We start from the raw sequence: 17,387 nt of genomic DNA, 5'->3' as shown, positions 1-17,387 counted from the left end.
ATTTTTCTTCAGCAGACATTGCAGTCTATGCTACCATAAACTATACTTACCAATACATTATGTGTTTGAAGTAATTCTTCAATTTATTTCAACACAAAATTAATCGCTAATTCTAAATTGTCGATCGACATAGATTCTTCAAGGCACCGTTTAGTGTTAATATGATCTGACTGAATACCTGATACGGAAGAAGAAGAATAATAAATTGCATGTATATACCAGCGTGACGAAAAGTGGAGATCGCATATGATTGTTTTCATCAAGTCAGTTCTTGTTCTTGAAATGGTCATATAAATAATATATATTTTACTAAGATAGTATTGTATTATGAACTAATACAATATGCATGTTAAAAGGTATCAATACGTTTTCGTCGACCATAAACATGTTTAAAAAATACGATAGCTGTAATTAAAATTATGTAACAAGTATACTAACGCCTAGGACGCTCGAAGAAAACAGCCACAAGGGGGCTGAGGTATCCGTCCGTATTCGTGAACGGGAAGAAGTAACCCGGAAAACCGCGCCTCGGGATGTATTGGATGGCGCCGATGTTCTCGATGTCTGCAGGGTTTTCACCCTCGCATGACACCCACACAGTATCCTGGACAAACGAAACAATGTATACATAGTATATTAATAAAAATCTTGGTTCTGCATTATAAAATTATGGAATCGGTCGAATTAACAAAAATAATGAACATTATATAATATCGTTTTAGTATGAGTTGGTTTAAAATTGAGGAAATGTTCCAAAAGTGACATTGGTATTAGGTATTTTATTACTTTTATGGGTAAATAATTTCACTTTGGAGTATTTTTGTATTTTTTGCAATAGACTAGCATATTAGAATTTCACATGTTGAATTTATACCATCAAATAAGAGTGTCATGTTTGTAGCTCCAGTTGCATAATGAAAATTAATTTAATCTAATATGCAGTTGTAGTTAATTGATATAAATAATAGTTATTTACAATACTGCAATATGTATAACGTTTAAGACAGTAGGTATTCAATAGTAAAATTTATATTAATAATATATTATGTTCATAGACAAAAAAAACTTTTTGTGAAATTTTGCCAATGACCTATTTCTATATATATGTTGAAACGAATCCTAAATGCTTAAAATTACATAATGTTGGATAAATAAAAAGTGCACTTACAGCCCTTTGAGGGTGAGCTTTTTCACTATTGATGTGCTTCTTCAGGTCTTCAGGCATTTTTGATGGCAGTGCATCTGTGTTGTTGTATGTCTCGGGCTTCCAATTATAAATCTGAAAATTTAAACCGATGTTTTTGTTCAAAAGGGCACTTAATATATTTTCTCACCAGCCTGATAATTTAAATATATTTTTTAAATCGTCAATCCATACAGGTGTTTTAAGGATTATGCTTCAAAAATGATTATTGTATAAATCTTTGTATCATCAGTTTAAAAGTCTACTGGAAATCAATTTAGATAATAATTATACTTCTCATTAATTTAGTAATCCGTAAAATGGTAGGAAACTCAATGAGTATTTTAATTAATTAATTAAGAAAGCAGTATAATTCAACTCAGTATTATTACAATATTGATCTGCATTTTGTAACTCGAATTTTAGAAACTAAAAAATAACAGTAGATTATCTATTATCTATTAACAAAATAAATAATTGCTAATCTCTTAATATTGCCAATCAAAATTATGAAGATGAACCAATCTAACTTTCCAAAAATTATGATTTCGATGATAAATGTAGTAAACATATGTCAAAATATATTGTTGATGTTTTTTAAATTAATCTTTCTTTAACATACATAATTTTAAAACACCTTAGAAGTATACCTACTATATATTTTTTTTTAAATATGACGCCGGGGGGGACTCGAACCCACGTGTATCAGATTACGGCCAATTTACTTTCAAATTATGTATGTTACATTTTCAAATCTTGTGAATTATTCATTTAATTACTTTATGTTAGAATGCTAAGCTAGATATATAAAAATAGTTAGAAATTACCTTGTTCAGCTTGAGGAATATACACGGCGCTGATTTATGATAGTTATAATTATTTTTCGCGGTGCACGGCTTCCAGGTGTCTACGGGAACGTTGCACACCTTTCCTGCTGGTGGCGGTCTCTCGTAGTCGCAGGCCACGCGGTTGTCGGCCCCTAGCGCATTCGAGTCATCCTCTAAGTACACTGAAAATCAAAATATTCCGTTAATAATCTTGACACTATCTAATATTCCTTATGAGATTCAAAGAAATTTTCTGACTTGAAACCTTTTAAATGTCTTATTTATCTTTCATAATTCATATCAAAAATAGAATCATTTTGTTTTAATTACAGAAAAAATTGGCTCAAAATAATGTATCAACTTGAATAATACCAATAATTAAATTTACAATGCTACCCATTGACATTCTTGCCACAGAAAATTTTTCATAAGTGAGATATATTGTGAAAATCACTTTAATGTATTTTAGTTTATATTGGCATATGATCGTTATCAATACACATAAAAGAATACCTAAAGATAATAATTATTTCCTTTATTTCCCTGTTTATCTTTTTAGGTTTAGTTACCTAGAACGATTATGTATGTGTATTACGTAAAGAACCTGATAATAAATACTAAAATATCACAAGTCACCTTTCATCTAATAATTATTAAATCAAATAACTAGGCGACATTTAAAAGCTTACATTTTAAGAAATTGTCAATTTCATTGGTCCAGTAGTTGACGTTCCCCTCATCGTTAGCTTTGTACCAGACGAGTGTGCTCTCAACATTGGACTCCGGTGGCATGGGCCGGAATCCAAGACCTGAAAATAAACAGTACCAACGATTAATATTTTCAAGAATGCAAGAAGATTTGACACATGACTCATTTCGTCACTCTTTATTGATATTTTTTTTTAATATTCATTAAATTATCAATCACTGATATAATAAAGATTAATATAGACACAATTGTTTCTGAAATGATATCAATAAGTATATATTATAACAACTGGTTCATAACTATAAAAACATAAAAACCATTAAACAGTGTCATATTATTTGAATTAAACAAAATCCTTTATACTGCAATCATAAAATCATTGATTAATTAAGTGGAAATTATTATCACGTAATCGCATTAAAAGTCCGATCAAGTGAATTCAGGATAACGAACGGACGAGCTTTTAATGTACTTGATAGGAAATTTTATCTAAAAAGTTCATCCACTTCATTCGACTGAACTAAATTGAACTAAATTGAAGTAATGTTAATTAGCTGTTAAATTACACCATATCAATATTCTACCGATTAATTAAACTACATTATTTTATAAAACTATACTCTTTTTTAACGTTCATAACTATCAGATTAGCGTATTATTATTCCAGATAATATTAAATGTTTATAATAACGAAGACAACTTGTAATATCATCATCACCACTATAACCCAGTGTGAATCTTGATCATCTCCGAGAAACGTCTACATTCCTCTATTGCCCCCTAGCCTCAGGGATGCTGCCAACCAATGCAATCCAAGTTTTTTGACCCTCAAATTCCTTTCTGATTTTTTCAATGAGTGCAACTTTGGTGGTTTGGTAACTTCTTTCCTTGATACATGATCTGCCCAACTGAGTCACCCTAATTTCATATGTGAGACAGGGAATCATCATATAGCGCATAGAGTTCGTGGTAGTACCTTCACCTTTTTCGCACACGGCTCCAAAAATCATTGTCAGTATCTTCCTTTCAAAAATATCTACTTTGCTCTCATACTTTTAATCAGCTTCTGCATTCCAATCCATGTGTTAATATTGGCCTTATGAATGTTTTGTAAAACTGTATTTAAGTTTTTCTTGAGAGGAGTCTCTGTAAACCGTAGTAGGATTTGTTTGCCAGAATAATTCTAGTCCCCACAGCTTAGCATGTCACTTCGCGAACACAAATATCACTGTCTTTTTTCCTACACGGACTGATCCTCATAACATTATATGGACGAAAAAAATAGAATACTATGTCTGAAAGCACCTATAGTATTTTATTATTTGAGGCTGTAAGTTTTTAGTAAACGAAAGATAGAACATTTGTTTCGTCAAGTGACACGCTATAAAAATTTGACTATAAGTAAATTCTTACATGAATTCATCGACGTTTGCAAATTTTTGATTTAAATATGCATAACGCAAACTGATGCCTAACTAATTAAAATTATTCGTTAAGTTGCACAATAAGTAAATATGAAATTTATTAACACATTTCTAAAAATATTTATTTCACAGTTATTAACATTAAATGTGCCCAGCGCAAAAATAAAATATGTTCTACTGTGCAGTGCATGCCCGCCGGGTTTTGATGTTGTTGTTTTTTTTTAATATAAGAATTAAATTTAAATACTTATATAAAATGTAATAATATAAAACATAATCGCTGACTTGAGACTTCTAAAAGACTAAAATGTTTCCAGCGAGTCCTCGGATTGGTACTCGAGCTGAAACAAACGCCGCGCCGGCCCCTAAATTAATTTACTAGAATAGGATGCCGCCAGTATCGTATCTGTTCTGTTTAGCGGGGCATAAAAAACAATTTGGAGAAAACGTCCGCACTTAGCATACAAAAATGAACGTCTCTCCGGATAAGATGTGCGGCGCGCACTTCTTGCAACGTTTATCGCGAGAAAGAAATTCAATCTAAATCCTGTTGCTTTCCAATTTGCTCCATAACGGGATTCTATTATTTTTAGACAATTGTTTGAAATTCCAATTACATTAATTCCCAATCTAACGGAAAATACAGGTGTACGTTGATTTTCTTTTATTTTTGTCAATTGTTTAGTCGTTGCCGCCAGTACATAATTTAAAACAAATAAGTCAAACTACTTAGTTTATATTCCCACAAAATAAAAAAAGAAACCTGAATGGGTGTTAGCTATATGCCCAAAAGACATTGATGGTGTATTTTTGCCCCAGCCACAAACAGGATTGAACTAGTGACCCATGGCTTGAGAGACGGACCACCGCGAGTACATCAATATACAGACTGATATGTTACTCCACAAGTATTTATATTCTGTTTTAAAACTAGATATATAACCACATTATTATGTTGAAACGAAAAGTTTGTTGCTGTACGAGTAATGTGTGCGAAAGTAAATGAGATATAACTCTAAAATGACTAGGTATTATAACTATGTTTATGTGTAAAATTTACTAATTTAATGACGATTATTCGATTCGACCACCTTTTCCTATTTACTCATATATTATGCAGCACGGTTAATTTGACACATTCTACCCTAAAAAACAGATCGATCTCACTTTACTTTTCACACACATAAATATTAAAAATTAAAGTAACGTTATTCAAATCCATATATCTTCACAGCTGTAATAAAGGCCCACATGCTCAACGTAGGTCAAAATGGAGCATTTATGGTATTTTCAGAGCATAATCCTGGACATCCTTTAAACGTTGTAGATAATCTATTTATATAAAGTTGAAGCCTTTTTATCCTTTATATTTATTTTAAACATTTGATGACTGCATAAAGTATTTTTATTGCATAAAATAGTATTCTTTTAAACCTCTCACTCTCTAGTCATATTTCAGTACATCCATGTGCAGTGGTGTTAAGATTTGTTAGATTTATTAATTTTTAAACGCATTTATAAAACCATTAGTAAAATTAATGTTAACATTATATAGTGAAACATTTACGATAAAAAATTATATTTTATAATGTCTGTGATCCCAAATTTGACAAGAAGTAGGCATTTTATGCATTTCAAACGTGGTAATCTTGCCCATTTTACTGTACTGAAATATGACTATATTCTAAAAAATTAGTTCGAGAGGTTTAAAAGAATACTATTTCATCTAATAAAAATACTTTATGCAGGCACCGAATGTTTAAAATAAATATAAAGGATAATAAAGCTTCAAAATTATAAAAATAGATTATCTACAACATTTAAGGAATGTTCAGGCTAATGCTTTGAATATACCATAAAATCTCCATTTCGACCTACGTTGGGCATGTGGGCCGCTAAGAAAAACTCTTTATTGTGCCGTACTAATAGAATAGAATAGAGCTATATTTTTAACAATCGTCCGCCTTCTTCATTTAATTCTTTATCCAAATCCTCTACTGAATATCCACCCGGCTATTATATACGAGATGTTATACCGCAAAGGATTATATTCCCCACATTGAATTATTTGCAGCAAGCTGGTGCGGCTTAGTGAGAGGCGTACGCGTATCCTATCCCACATAACCTTTGCGAAAATCCTGCCCATATTTTCCGGCCGGTCGGGTCCGGGTCAAATATTCATTTTGGTTCCTTTGTTATTCTCATAGATACTCCACTGACTGCATGTTAATGAATTGCTCGCGTTTGTTCCCATACATTTTATGTTCATGTTGGGAATGTGTACGATATAAGCCATTCATATATTCATTGAACACAATAACAACATAATCGTGTCACGGTACGATCTCTTTATATTTATAGTATAACGTGTAAGCCATCGTAAATCATTCATAAAGTTAATTAATAAACTTACTGATATAAATACTTTCAAAATATTATATTATTATTTCCTCGCGATCATTTTTTATACTTGCTAAAATAGGATTAAAACAGATCTTGAATCTAATAATATATTGTTTTTGAATTAGAACCTAGATCGTTATGTACTTGAAATATTTAAGGAATACTAACTACTATATGTATTTTGTAATTCTTAACAGATGGTTAATGACACAGACAAGAGTACGTTATATTATAGAGGTCGCACATGCTGATAAAATGGCAATGGACCGGACAGATCACTCTGCGAGTGGACAACCGCTATAAATACAAATATAACCATGCAGTTGTACACTAAACAATGACTACATGGATCAACAGGGATCAGGGCAAACTCATTAGGTTCGGTGAGTGTACGTACGTAGCAGCAAAGAACTGTACACCGAAAAGAGTTAAAGGAACTAGAGTAGGCCTTAGCAGTGGATAATATATTTAATAATAATATAGATAATATTTTTTTTAAGTATATACCAATATTATAAATAGAAATAACTTTTTAAAATTATCCCCATTCGTTACACAATGTTTATAAAATTATTTGTAGCTAAATACATAAAGTATTTACTTTATTGATGATTTATAATTATAACTGGTAAGTGTACTTAATATAAAATTAAATACGATATAACCTAGTTCTTACTGTATTGTGTAACCTAGTGAAAATTTTCATTATATTAACACGTGCGACTAACTTGTATGTCGGCCAGGTCGAGATTATTGCTGTATTTAGCAGATGTTTAGTTCAATAGAAATAGTGTCCCCTATTAATACACATAACTTTCGCGAACAGGGGAGAGGCTAAAGGTCATTGAAAACCTGCAGGTAACAGCGGAAATAACATAGTGAACAACTTTCATAATACGTGCTTCCACCGACATAGAAGGGGACGATTTATATTTTAGAAATACTAATTATTATTATACTAAAAACAAATTATTAATAACGACAAAAATGTTATTCCAAACACATTCGATAGGTACCTTAAATGTGTTTCTGGTTATCGAAGCTTTTCACTATTTCTTAAAATGACGAAATATATCGCACCATCTATTGTGAAATTCTATCACACGAAAGAAAAGAAAAACAAATGAAAACGGAAAAAATCTGTTATAAAAAAACAACCTAACCGCATAACATGATAAAGAATCATATTATATTTTTCTCGGTTCCCTTTTACCGCGTGAATGTAGGCTTTACGTATCTACACTTCCCAAAAAAAAAAAGTTTGAAAAATATTCATCAAAAATTTTGGTTGTTCGTTTTAACCCCGCGCCTTCCATTTTGACCCCGAAGAATTTCTGACATTTATTTATACCCACCGTTATGCGAGGACTCATAAATAATACCTTGCTCACAAATTCTGGCATAACCGATCTTATTTAAGTGAGTACATCTTTCCTTCATCTAACCGATATTATTAATCAGAAATCCTCTGGAATGAAATCAATTATAAATTTTCCGTCAGACGGTTAACCGAACTACAGTACCTACCTATATTTATAAGCATTTACTTATTATTAATCCGATTTATGACGTTGGGCATTAAACTCATTGAAGTTCGTCGGATTTTGGTCTGCCGAGACGCTAGTGATACTCACCTTATGTTAATTGCATGAAAAGGCGACCACGCTTTATAGAAAAAGTCAGATGTTTGACTAACTTACAGATATCTCACGATGTACAATACTATACTAATTGGGCATTAGATTGACTTTACCTCTGACCTCCAGTATCCACCTATATATTATTTGTATAACTATTATTAACCTTATCACTGCCAGCCAATTTTTATTATGTGGACTTACTTGGAATAAAATAAATCCCTTAAAACATATGAAATCAGAACAGAATGATAAATATCTGTGAAAAATTACCAAACCAACATGTTTCTCGAGTTTATCGTAAATATTTTCACACGAACATGATTAATATTGTTTAAAAAATATACAAAAACAGTTGTTTATTCACAAGTTATGACGTTTACAATAACGTACGAGTTAACTCGTCCATGGCCTGATGCGACATACATGCTTTGACGATTTAACTCGGGTCTGGCAGTTAAGCTTCAAATGAACTTTATAAAAGTTGGAGAAAATCGGTAAAGAATTTGGCGTATCTTTGTAAATGAAGTCTGAACAATCTACTATGCAGTGTGTAGGGAAACATTGTTCTATTGTAATGCTCGGTCTTTTTTCATCATATAAATATTATAAATAAAGATTTTTTCATGTCATAAAATATATGAATATCATAAAATAATATTATTGAAAACATCGTTATATTAATTTTGGGAATAAAGGCATATTTAGATAAATTAGATACCCGTGGATATAAATACTTTTTCACGTGCATCATAATATTTTAAATCTAATTTTTTATATAATATTACAATACTTTTTCATTGGGTATACAATTCAATGTGGACCTTTGCCGCCTATACCTCACTGAAGGAGCCGGCCCCTGAATCAATCTTTCCTCTCGACTATCCACAACGTCTGTGTGTGCACTCGTTATGTGGGAGTATACCATAGCAAATCGAATATAAGATTCCCTTTAAAAATCTAGTGAGAGTCTTTCGAGACGTATGTTGGCGTACACTAAAATGTGCGTGATTTATTTTGTGATAGTATCATCAACCTTTGATACAGAGACCTTCTCGTTCGTCGTAAGACGCCATAAACTTTTTGAAAGGTAAGGCCACAATTACTGTAGGTCAGACCGAATTGAGGACTTCTTTTATTGTCACTTCCAGAGAATATAATTGGTATCCTGGAATTTCCAAGTAGAAGACGGAGAAGGCAAGACCATCATGTCCAGTTGTTACATTTTGTCCAGTGGCTTGAACTCAATCTGGCTTTCTGCGTCTGCCACTTTATAATTGGAATAATCGTCCTTTGATAGATGGGTATAACTTGAACGGTTTCCTGAATCGGAAACTGGACGACAAAGACACTTATAAATGTAGATTTGTAGTTGGTCTTCTCACCTGGGTTACTGCCGATGAGTGATTCGGCCTGTTGCCATTTCGGCGTCCGGTAGTCTAGAGTCTGGTAGAAGACCGCCAGCATCGCGGCAAAGAACCCGATCAACGCCGCATAGAAGATCAGGTAAAATAATATTATTTTGGCTGAAACAAAGGAAAAAAAACATTATTTATACAGTTGTATGGACAATAAGTAAAGATAGATTTTTTTTTAAATAATTGTTCTGTATCGTAAAATTCGAAGAAAATGGATGATGGAATGTTTTTTGTTCGTATAATTTTGCTAAATGTACATATATAAACAATTTGATTCGAGACATACGGTTTGCCTTAATTGAACTCTCCGTTGTTTGGTATTATAACCTTTAGAGAAGATGCCAATTAGTTTGGAAATAAAATACCATGGTATTTCAACATATCGATAAATAGCTCACACAGATGGATGGACCAAATCATGAATACCACTGGCTGTCCACTATCACAAGCTCTGCATGCTGCTGAATACCGAAATAGATGGAGCCGAGCCATAGAGGAAAGCTGTTAGACGGCCAAATCATCCTTCAAGTTATACGTCAAAGTAATGTTCCGACGAAGCAAAAAATATATAAACGAGTTATGGAGAGATGTCTGTTGCAGATAACACGCAGGGATTAAAAGTGAATAAATGGATGAAAGAACAAACAAAACTGTAGGATACACTATAAAGATAAAATGTACATTTACTCGTAATATAGAATAATTATCCTGTCGTACCCAATAAATATTAAAAAAAACTATCAATAACTACCAAGAGCCCGCAAGATCTAGCAGATAATCTAGTTTAGCGAAAGTACTGATGACTGATAAAATTGGAAGAGAAGGTAAGGAGAAGCCTTGATCCAGAAGCATGGAACCCAAGAGTGACTGATATTGTCATGATTATGATATAAACATACCTACTCAAAATAAACACTATAAGAATGTAGGATTTAAAAATAAATATAGGTACAAAATTTACTAAATAATCGATTCATGATATTTCTTTATTTGAATTTATTATTGCCCATATGTCTAATCATAGTATGTCGTGGAGATTATGTTTAACTTTCTTCTGATATTACAAATAAATGTCAGCATATTTTACACAAATATTGAACGCCGACGTGAATGTCGTCAAAGAATAAAGCATCGTGTGAATAGCATTTTAACGAATAAAATCGCATGTTAGCAAGGTATCCATATTTTGCGTTCCAATTTGTTTTATTTCTTGTAAACGGCAAAGTTTTGCTACTTGCTAATATAATCGAATTGTTTTACGGAAGCACTCATACGGTGGATTAGTTTTATGTGTTTGCAAAGCTGAAATATCTTCTTATACGCATATCTCATATCAGTGAGGTAACTTCGACCGATGCATCGATCGGCCCGAATGGAAAAAAAGTATACGTGCCTGCTACTCTAGATACTAAATAATCCAAAAACAAAAACAAATAGACAGAACGGGAGCGGAGTATAATGTAGGGGCGGTGAAAACAGCAGACGCCGCGCCGTGGTGTAGCTCAGGCGGCGCCTCCGTGGCTATGGGCGGCGGGGAAGGCCATCGATCGACCCAAACTCGCCAACCTCGCGCCCCCGAGGGGTCTCTATACAATATACAGGTCACCAAAAACAGCCCCTCATTACGAATGCTCTAAAATTGAGATAGCAGTAGCTTTAGTGAACGAAATATTTTTTATGCGCGAGATATTTTTCTACTCAAGAAGTAACCCTCGCACAACGGACAATTTACCGGCAAATTAACGGCGTTTTCTATTGTACCTACCGACAATTAGTGAAGCAAGTATTTTTGATTGGCCCATTTTTAAACATTGCTAGTTAATTGGATGACGTCGGTATATTTTACAATACGTTATTAGTAGTCATTTCAAAATTTATCTGATATGAAACTATTCGTTTCAAAGTTGGTTATCTGCGTTGTTATTAATTTTGAGATTTTTCTTGATTCTGATATTATAAGTACTTTTCCAACGTAGTACGTACATTCTCAACTTTCAAATTTAGTAAAATAATATTTAACCGGAAGTCAATGTCAGTGTCGTTAATATTCATTAATTGCTGTTTTTATATTTTTCTAATAACTTTAGACGTGCATTTTATTAGTTTTAACGTCTTTACTGACGTTTTAGTTCACTATTCGCTTTAATTCGCTACTAATATGTTTACAAAAACAAAGTAATCTATTTCTATTGTATTCTACATGAAAGGTGGATTTTTTTTATATTACCTCAAAATGACGGAATATGGAAATAACCGCCTTTGAAACTAATAACCTCATATTATGAATTTGACATACTAGTTGTTTAGTATAAAATACGTATACAATTTTAGGCATTCGTAAACAGAAGAGATATAATAATTTTCCATTTTCTCGTGTTTGTAAGCCTCCACAAAGTGAAGAAGATATAATATATCTACGTCTTCGTGAAAAATTATTATTATACACTATCCCAATGCATGCGTCATTTTTTTCTATAGACGGGATTCGAAACCACATTCATGGTTTCGTGGATCTACGTCTATTCATCCGTGGATTTAGTAGGTTGAGCGAGTGACTAACAATGATTTCTAGTAAAAAATCTATAGAAACCTCTTCGAAAGGTGAGCCAAGATATAAACCTGATTAAAGAGTCAACGATGATGGTATAGTATCTATGTAAATATATGCATGTGTATGTACATACACACTTACATGCTCAAATATGAAAAGTCTATGAACTACGTTTTTATCAGCTTCCAATGTCTCGCTGGAATATTATTGATGAATTTGAATAAAATTTTAATAATTTCGCTCGCGAAAAAGGAATTTCATACTACACACACACTTATGCACGTATAAATATGTAAATACTGTGCAGCACTTCAATGGTTTGCATACAAAACTGTATGACATACTTTTGCGTCATGGATAGGTATTTAATGATTTAGCGTACAGAAAATTTTGTTTCTAGATTACTATATTACAGTAAAAAAAAAAATTATTTGAACTTATCATGCTTTTACTCAAATTTTAGACAAGTGTAACTCTTGTCGATTAAATTTTCCATTTGAACCAACATGCATATTATGTTAAATACTGGACAAATGTTGCATTGATAATTTTCATATTATTTCATAATATATACATGGTTTAACTTAAATAACATAGTACACGTATATTTTAAAATACTGCCAGAATAATATTTAACGTTCTTGGAAACATGTTATAAATAACCTACTGCCGAAATATATGAACCATAGGTATAGTTTTCAACATTACATAACCTAGATATTAACTACGAAATGTATTAAAAGGTACGTTCTCTGGCTGAAAATTCAATTACTCGTCATGATAGTGCAAATTTTTCCCTTTCGCGCCATTAAATGACGCCCGCTAGCGCCGACATTTTTTTATCGCCACGTCGTGCATACAAACTTGACAGCTTTTCAACATCGTTCCCAACTAACCACATTTCATAGAAAACCTATTTACAATAACCCATCCTTAGATTTATAAGTATTAGATCAAACCGGACTTTTTATAAACAATAATCGAATCTGTTTTTATAGTATGCCAGTAATTTTCATAAAACTTATTTTAAATTGTATTTTATATGGACTACGTTAAAATGAATAAATCTCATCTATATTGTATTTACGGGCCCGCCCTACAATAATTGAAAAAAGTTATAAAATAAAATAATTTAATATAATAATAAATCCCAGCAGGCAAAATATAAACAGAAGAATCTAAATGAAAGCAATAACAATAACGTAAAAACCCAATTATATAATACTTTCTTCAAAAATAAAACAGAAAATACTGTAGAAACTTCGGAAGCAAACCAGAAAAAATATTGGTACTTAACGGTACTTGAATCCACATCGCATCGTAATTCGCGTACCTACTGTTGTAATTAAGGTATTTGTTTCTGATAATTGTGTATGTTCAATAAATAATGCTATAATCTTAAATAGTGTGTATTACTTATTGAATGAGAAATGTTTAATTACAATATTTAAAAATAGGCATCTACCTAAATACTGTCGCTTTAAAAAAATGAGTTACTGCTACAAAATTGGCGGTGTATTAATACACAGCGCGTAACGATTAAGGTGGCCATTCGATATAATTAGCATGCTACTTAACTATGGTAATTAAAAAGTAATTAGTCAGAGATACCTGGTGAAAAAATATAAAGTTTGCAATTTGAGACAATTTTATGAAAATTTACACCGTAAAATGTGTTAATTAAACAATGATTTCGTAAAAGTCATTTACAAATTTGTGAATTCCTTAATTACACATTATTTATAGTTGTATTAATTAGTATTTTTTTTGAATTTTTCCATTTAAAAAAATGGAAGTACCTATAACTTGTAATTCTGTAATAAGCTTTTCACCTTAATAATTGTTATGTAATTCATAATATTTTTAATCTATTCGTTCTCTATTATGTCACAAGACATTTTAAATAATAAATAATATTATAATAGGTACATATCTACATATATATTGTTATGGAATGGCGGGACCAGCTTAATATAAACACTATTTATATGTATTTAAACCGACTTTATTAAAACGTAATTTATATACAATAGATTATATTGTATTAAATAATAACTTGTTTCAGTCTGATTTGATACAGTGATTGAATGCAGACGATACTTCCTTCTTTAGGGCTGAGTCGATACCGATTTGATTGCTACTATGATTCTATATAGGTAATTAAAATATAACATAACATGTACATACAATATAACATTCTCAGACGTTTAGATTGATAAGAAAAGCAGACTCAAAGAATACAATAAAAAGAGACGTGCAACAATGGGTCTCAAAACAAACATTGTTAAATGCATTTCCAGGCGTAGGTATATTATTCTGCTTATTAATACTTGGTACCTATTGATAATACATAGTGAATAAGAATACAAAACCAGGCGCAAAACTGCGAGGCTATAACAATATCCTCTCCCAAATATAGGTTATCCAATATTATTATGGACAAGTGTTATTTGTGAATAAAATGGTTTATACAGTGAAATCCTTTCCGGCCATTCTCACTAGTTAAGTTTATCGTGAAATATTCACATTCGCTAAAGAATGGTTACATGAAATGCGGCATTACTTATTCGCCGTTCGTGGCGGGTAATCACCTGCAATGCATTATGGACGACACAGTGTGCCATAGACAACGATTTCAGAACTTCAACTTTGCCGCCGCGCGCATGAAAAACTCTTTACATAATTTACGACATTGCTTCTGAATTAAGTATTCAGTCGCGCAGGGTCGCATGCAGTAAGTACTCCTAAGCCAGTACCAGCCAATGTGTAAAATCGCCCCCAAACTAAAAAATTCAATAAGTATAGCATACTGGTATATTCCATAGTTTCCATATTTACACATTACGTTAATGATCATTGAGAAAAAGACGATAGAATGCACCAGTGTGTCTTGTTTATTAAATTTACGTTATGTTGCATTTAAGCTTCGCCTGGTATAAAGAATCTTTTACCAGATTGTCTTTTCTTACAAAAAACACTTGTCATAAATGCCATTTTTCAAACAATAAATGCCTATCTGCCTGCTTAATTTATCTATATAAAAAACATTATATTCAATTTTTTTTTTTTTTGTAATCGTACTTATTCGATTTTTAACTTGTTACAGTTATCTTCTCCCTCATTCTTTCACGTTTCTAACTTATTACATATGTAACGTTAGAGAATTTCCCGACGGGAATTCTCGAGAAATTTTCGAGATTTTCCATCCCGAATTTCGAGAATTGAAATTTTTAACATTTCGGGAAATCATGGATCTCGAGAATCTTTTCTCGGGATTCGGGATTTCTTCATTATCAAATATTAATTGAAAAAAAAACGATTTTCTATATGGAAAAAGTGGACAGAAAACACAAAACGTTCAAAGACTGATCGGGGCATTTAACACAATGAAGCCAACGTCGACTCAAAATGAGCGCAATTTTTGCAACATCAGGGAATTTTGTGCCTCAAAAGCGTACGTGATTGTCAGACGCAGCGATTGACAGTCTGTCTATCTTAATAAGTAATGTTTTGAATTATTTTTGTTTTCCTACATCTAGTTTGTTTGTCTTTTTACATAAATAACAAAAAAATCATATTTTTTTTCGAATTTGTCTGTTTTTACACTGATTATACGATTTTTACAAGTTTTTTTTCAATTTCCCGATATCTCAAAAATTCTCGAGAATTCTTTTCTGGAAATCCCGAATCTCGAGATTGAGATTTTCTCTATAAACTCTAACTGCAAGTGTGTGGAAAGGGGTGTGTTTAATTGGGAGCGAAAATAAATCTTTGTTTCTCATTATTATACCGTGCTATTTATTGTTTTTCATTAATACCAGTGACCGTAATGTTACTATGATCACTTTAACTGAAATAAATATACGTGTGTACTTTTATATATTTTATCAAAGTCTTTGCTACCCAGAATTTTACTCTAATTTTACAAATTGTCAATCTATCAACTCAACTACCTAACCATAACAAGTAAGAACTATAGTGACGATGTATTATTTCTTGCATTTTCGGTGTTTCATTATTTTACGATATGTTACCGACGATAATAAATTAAGATATTTTAAACTTATTCAAACTAAATTGCTGACCACAATAAACAATATGAAAAAGTATATTAATAAATCTGAATAATAAAGAAAACATTATGTGTCCGTTTTATAAAAAAAGTTTTATAATAAGATACTCTGTTCCAGCAAACAAACGCCCCACGGAGCAAAACAGCATTATCAAATTTCTGCGTGCTTTCCGAAAAAAATTTACTGCCAAAGTTATTATCGCTGAGGTTCTGAATTGTTTGGTCACCACACCACACCACCGGAGCTGGCACCATACCTGCCGTACATAGAATCGTATTGGGTTTATATATCCACCTACCTACACGCAAACTTTTGTTCCAGCCATAGTAGCGCGATCTATTTTTAGAAAGGTTGTTATGTTATAATATTGCTGCCGCTTTATCAAAAGCTACTACAACATTTCAAAATTCAAGTGTAACTACTATAAACTACGTTATCCGATGAATCATGCTAATAAATAAATTCTCATGTTGCTTCATTTAGCTTTTCACGCTATTTATCATGAAAGGAATATTACAAGCATTTTTGCCCTGTACACTGTAGAGAGTACAACTTACACACACCCTTAATCATATCGTGATCTTTTACTTAGATACATTTAATTACAACTATCACACGACTATATGAAACGAAACAGCTCTCGGCTAACTTAATAATTATTGCCAATGTGCTTTTATAATATGGGTGGCAATTACATAAATGAATTGTGCTGCAAAATCTATTTTAAACATACAAATAGATCATTCCAATATTTTATGCTTGGATAGTTTTGAAAAGGATTACTCGAATATATATAAATAACTTATACTTTGACATTTAATCACAATATAATACTTGCATGCCGATCTGAATCAATTTCGTTCGCTTCAATAGATAAGTAAGTACCTATATCATTCACTACGAATGCAAAATATACATTCTAACAGCTGTTTGTAGTACCTATTAATTGAAAGATTTTTAAAGAAATGGACGCTAACTTAATACCACATTCCAACCAATTTTTCTGATTATTCTGAATAATTCAATTATTAAATCGTCACCTCAATACTACAACTAGATAACTCTGATTTGGTAATTTTTGTGAAAATGAAATTTAAACTTTACTTTGTTAATATAAATCTAGGGTATAATTATTATTTAAAGTAAAAATAGAAAATCGTAA

At 31.8% G+C, this 17,387-nt stretch overlaps 1 protein-coding gene across 2 annotated transcripts in view; it reads right to left on the bottom strand.

Moving 5' to 3' along the window:
• LOC147066042 (sodium/potassium-transporting ATPase subunit beta-2-like) overlaps window positions 1–17,387 on the bottom strand; it is a 92,094-nt gene that overhangs the window by 5,608 nt on the left and 69,099 nt on the right. For both annotated transcript variants that reach the window (XM_085955541.1, XM_085955543.1), the window contains exons 2-6: window positions 9,569–9,709; window positions 2,700–2,819; window positions 2,011–2,192; window positions 1,169–1,279; window positions 439–604 (exon numbers count right to left, since the gene is read on the bottom strand). In XM_085955541.1, coding sequence (XP_085811667.1) covers window positions 439–604; window positions 1,169–1,279; window positions 2,011–2,192; window positions 2,700–2,819; window positions 9,569–9,709 — 720 coding nt within the window. The remainder of the gene's footprint in view (window positions 1–438; window positions 605–1,168; window positions 1,280–2,010; window positions 2,193–2,699; window positions 2,820–9,568; window positions 9,710–17,387) is intronic.

The sequence above is a fragment of the Rhyacophila brunnea genome, unplaced genomic scaffold, assembly GCF_057557595.1.
Source record: "Rhyacophila brunnea isolate RB1 unplaced genomic scaffold, BYU_Rbru_1.0 scaffold_5, whole genome shotgun sequence".
Lineage (NCBI taxonomy): Eukaryota > Metazoa > Arthropoda > Insecta > Trichoptera > Rhyacophilidae > Rhyacophila > Rhyacophila brunnea.
This window is presented reverse-complemented; position numbering and strand designations above follow the sequence as displayed.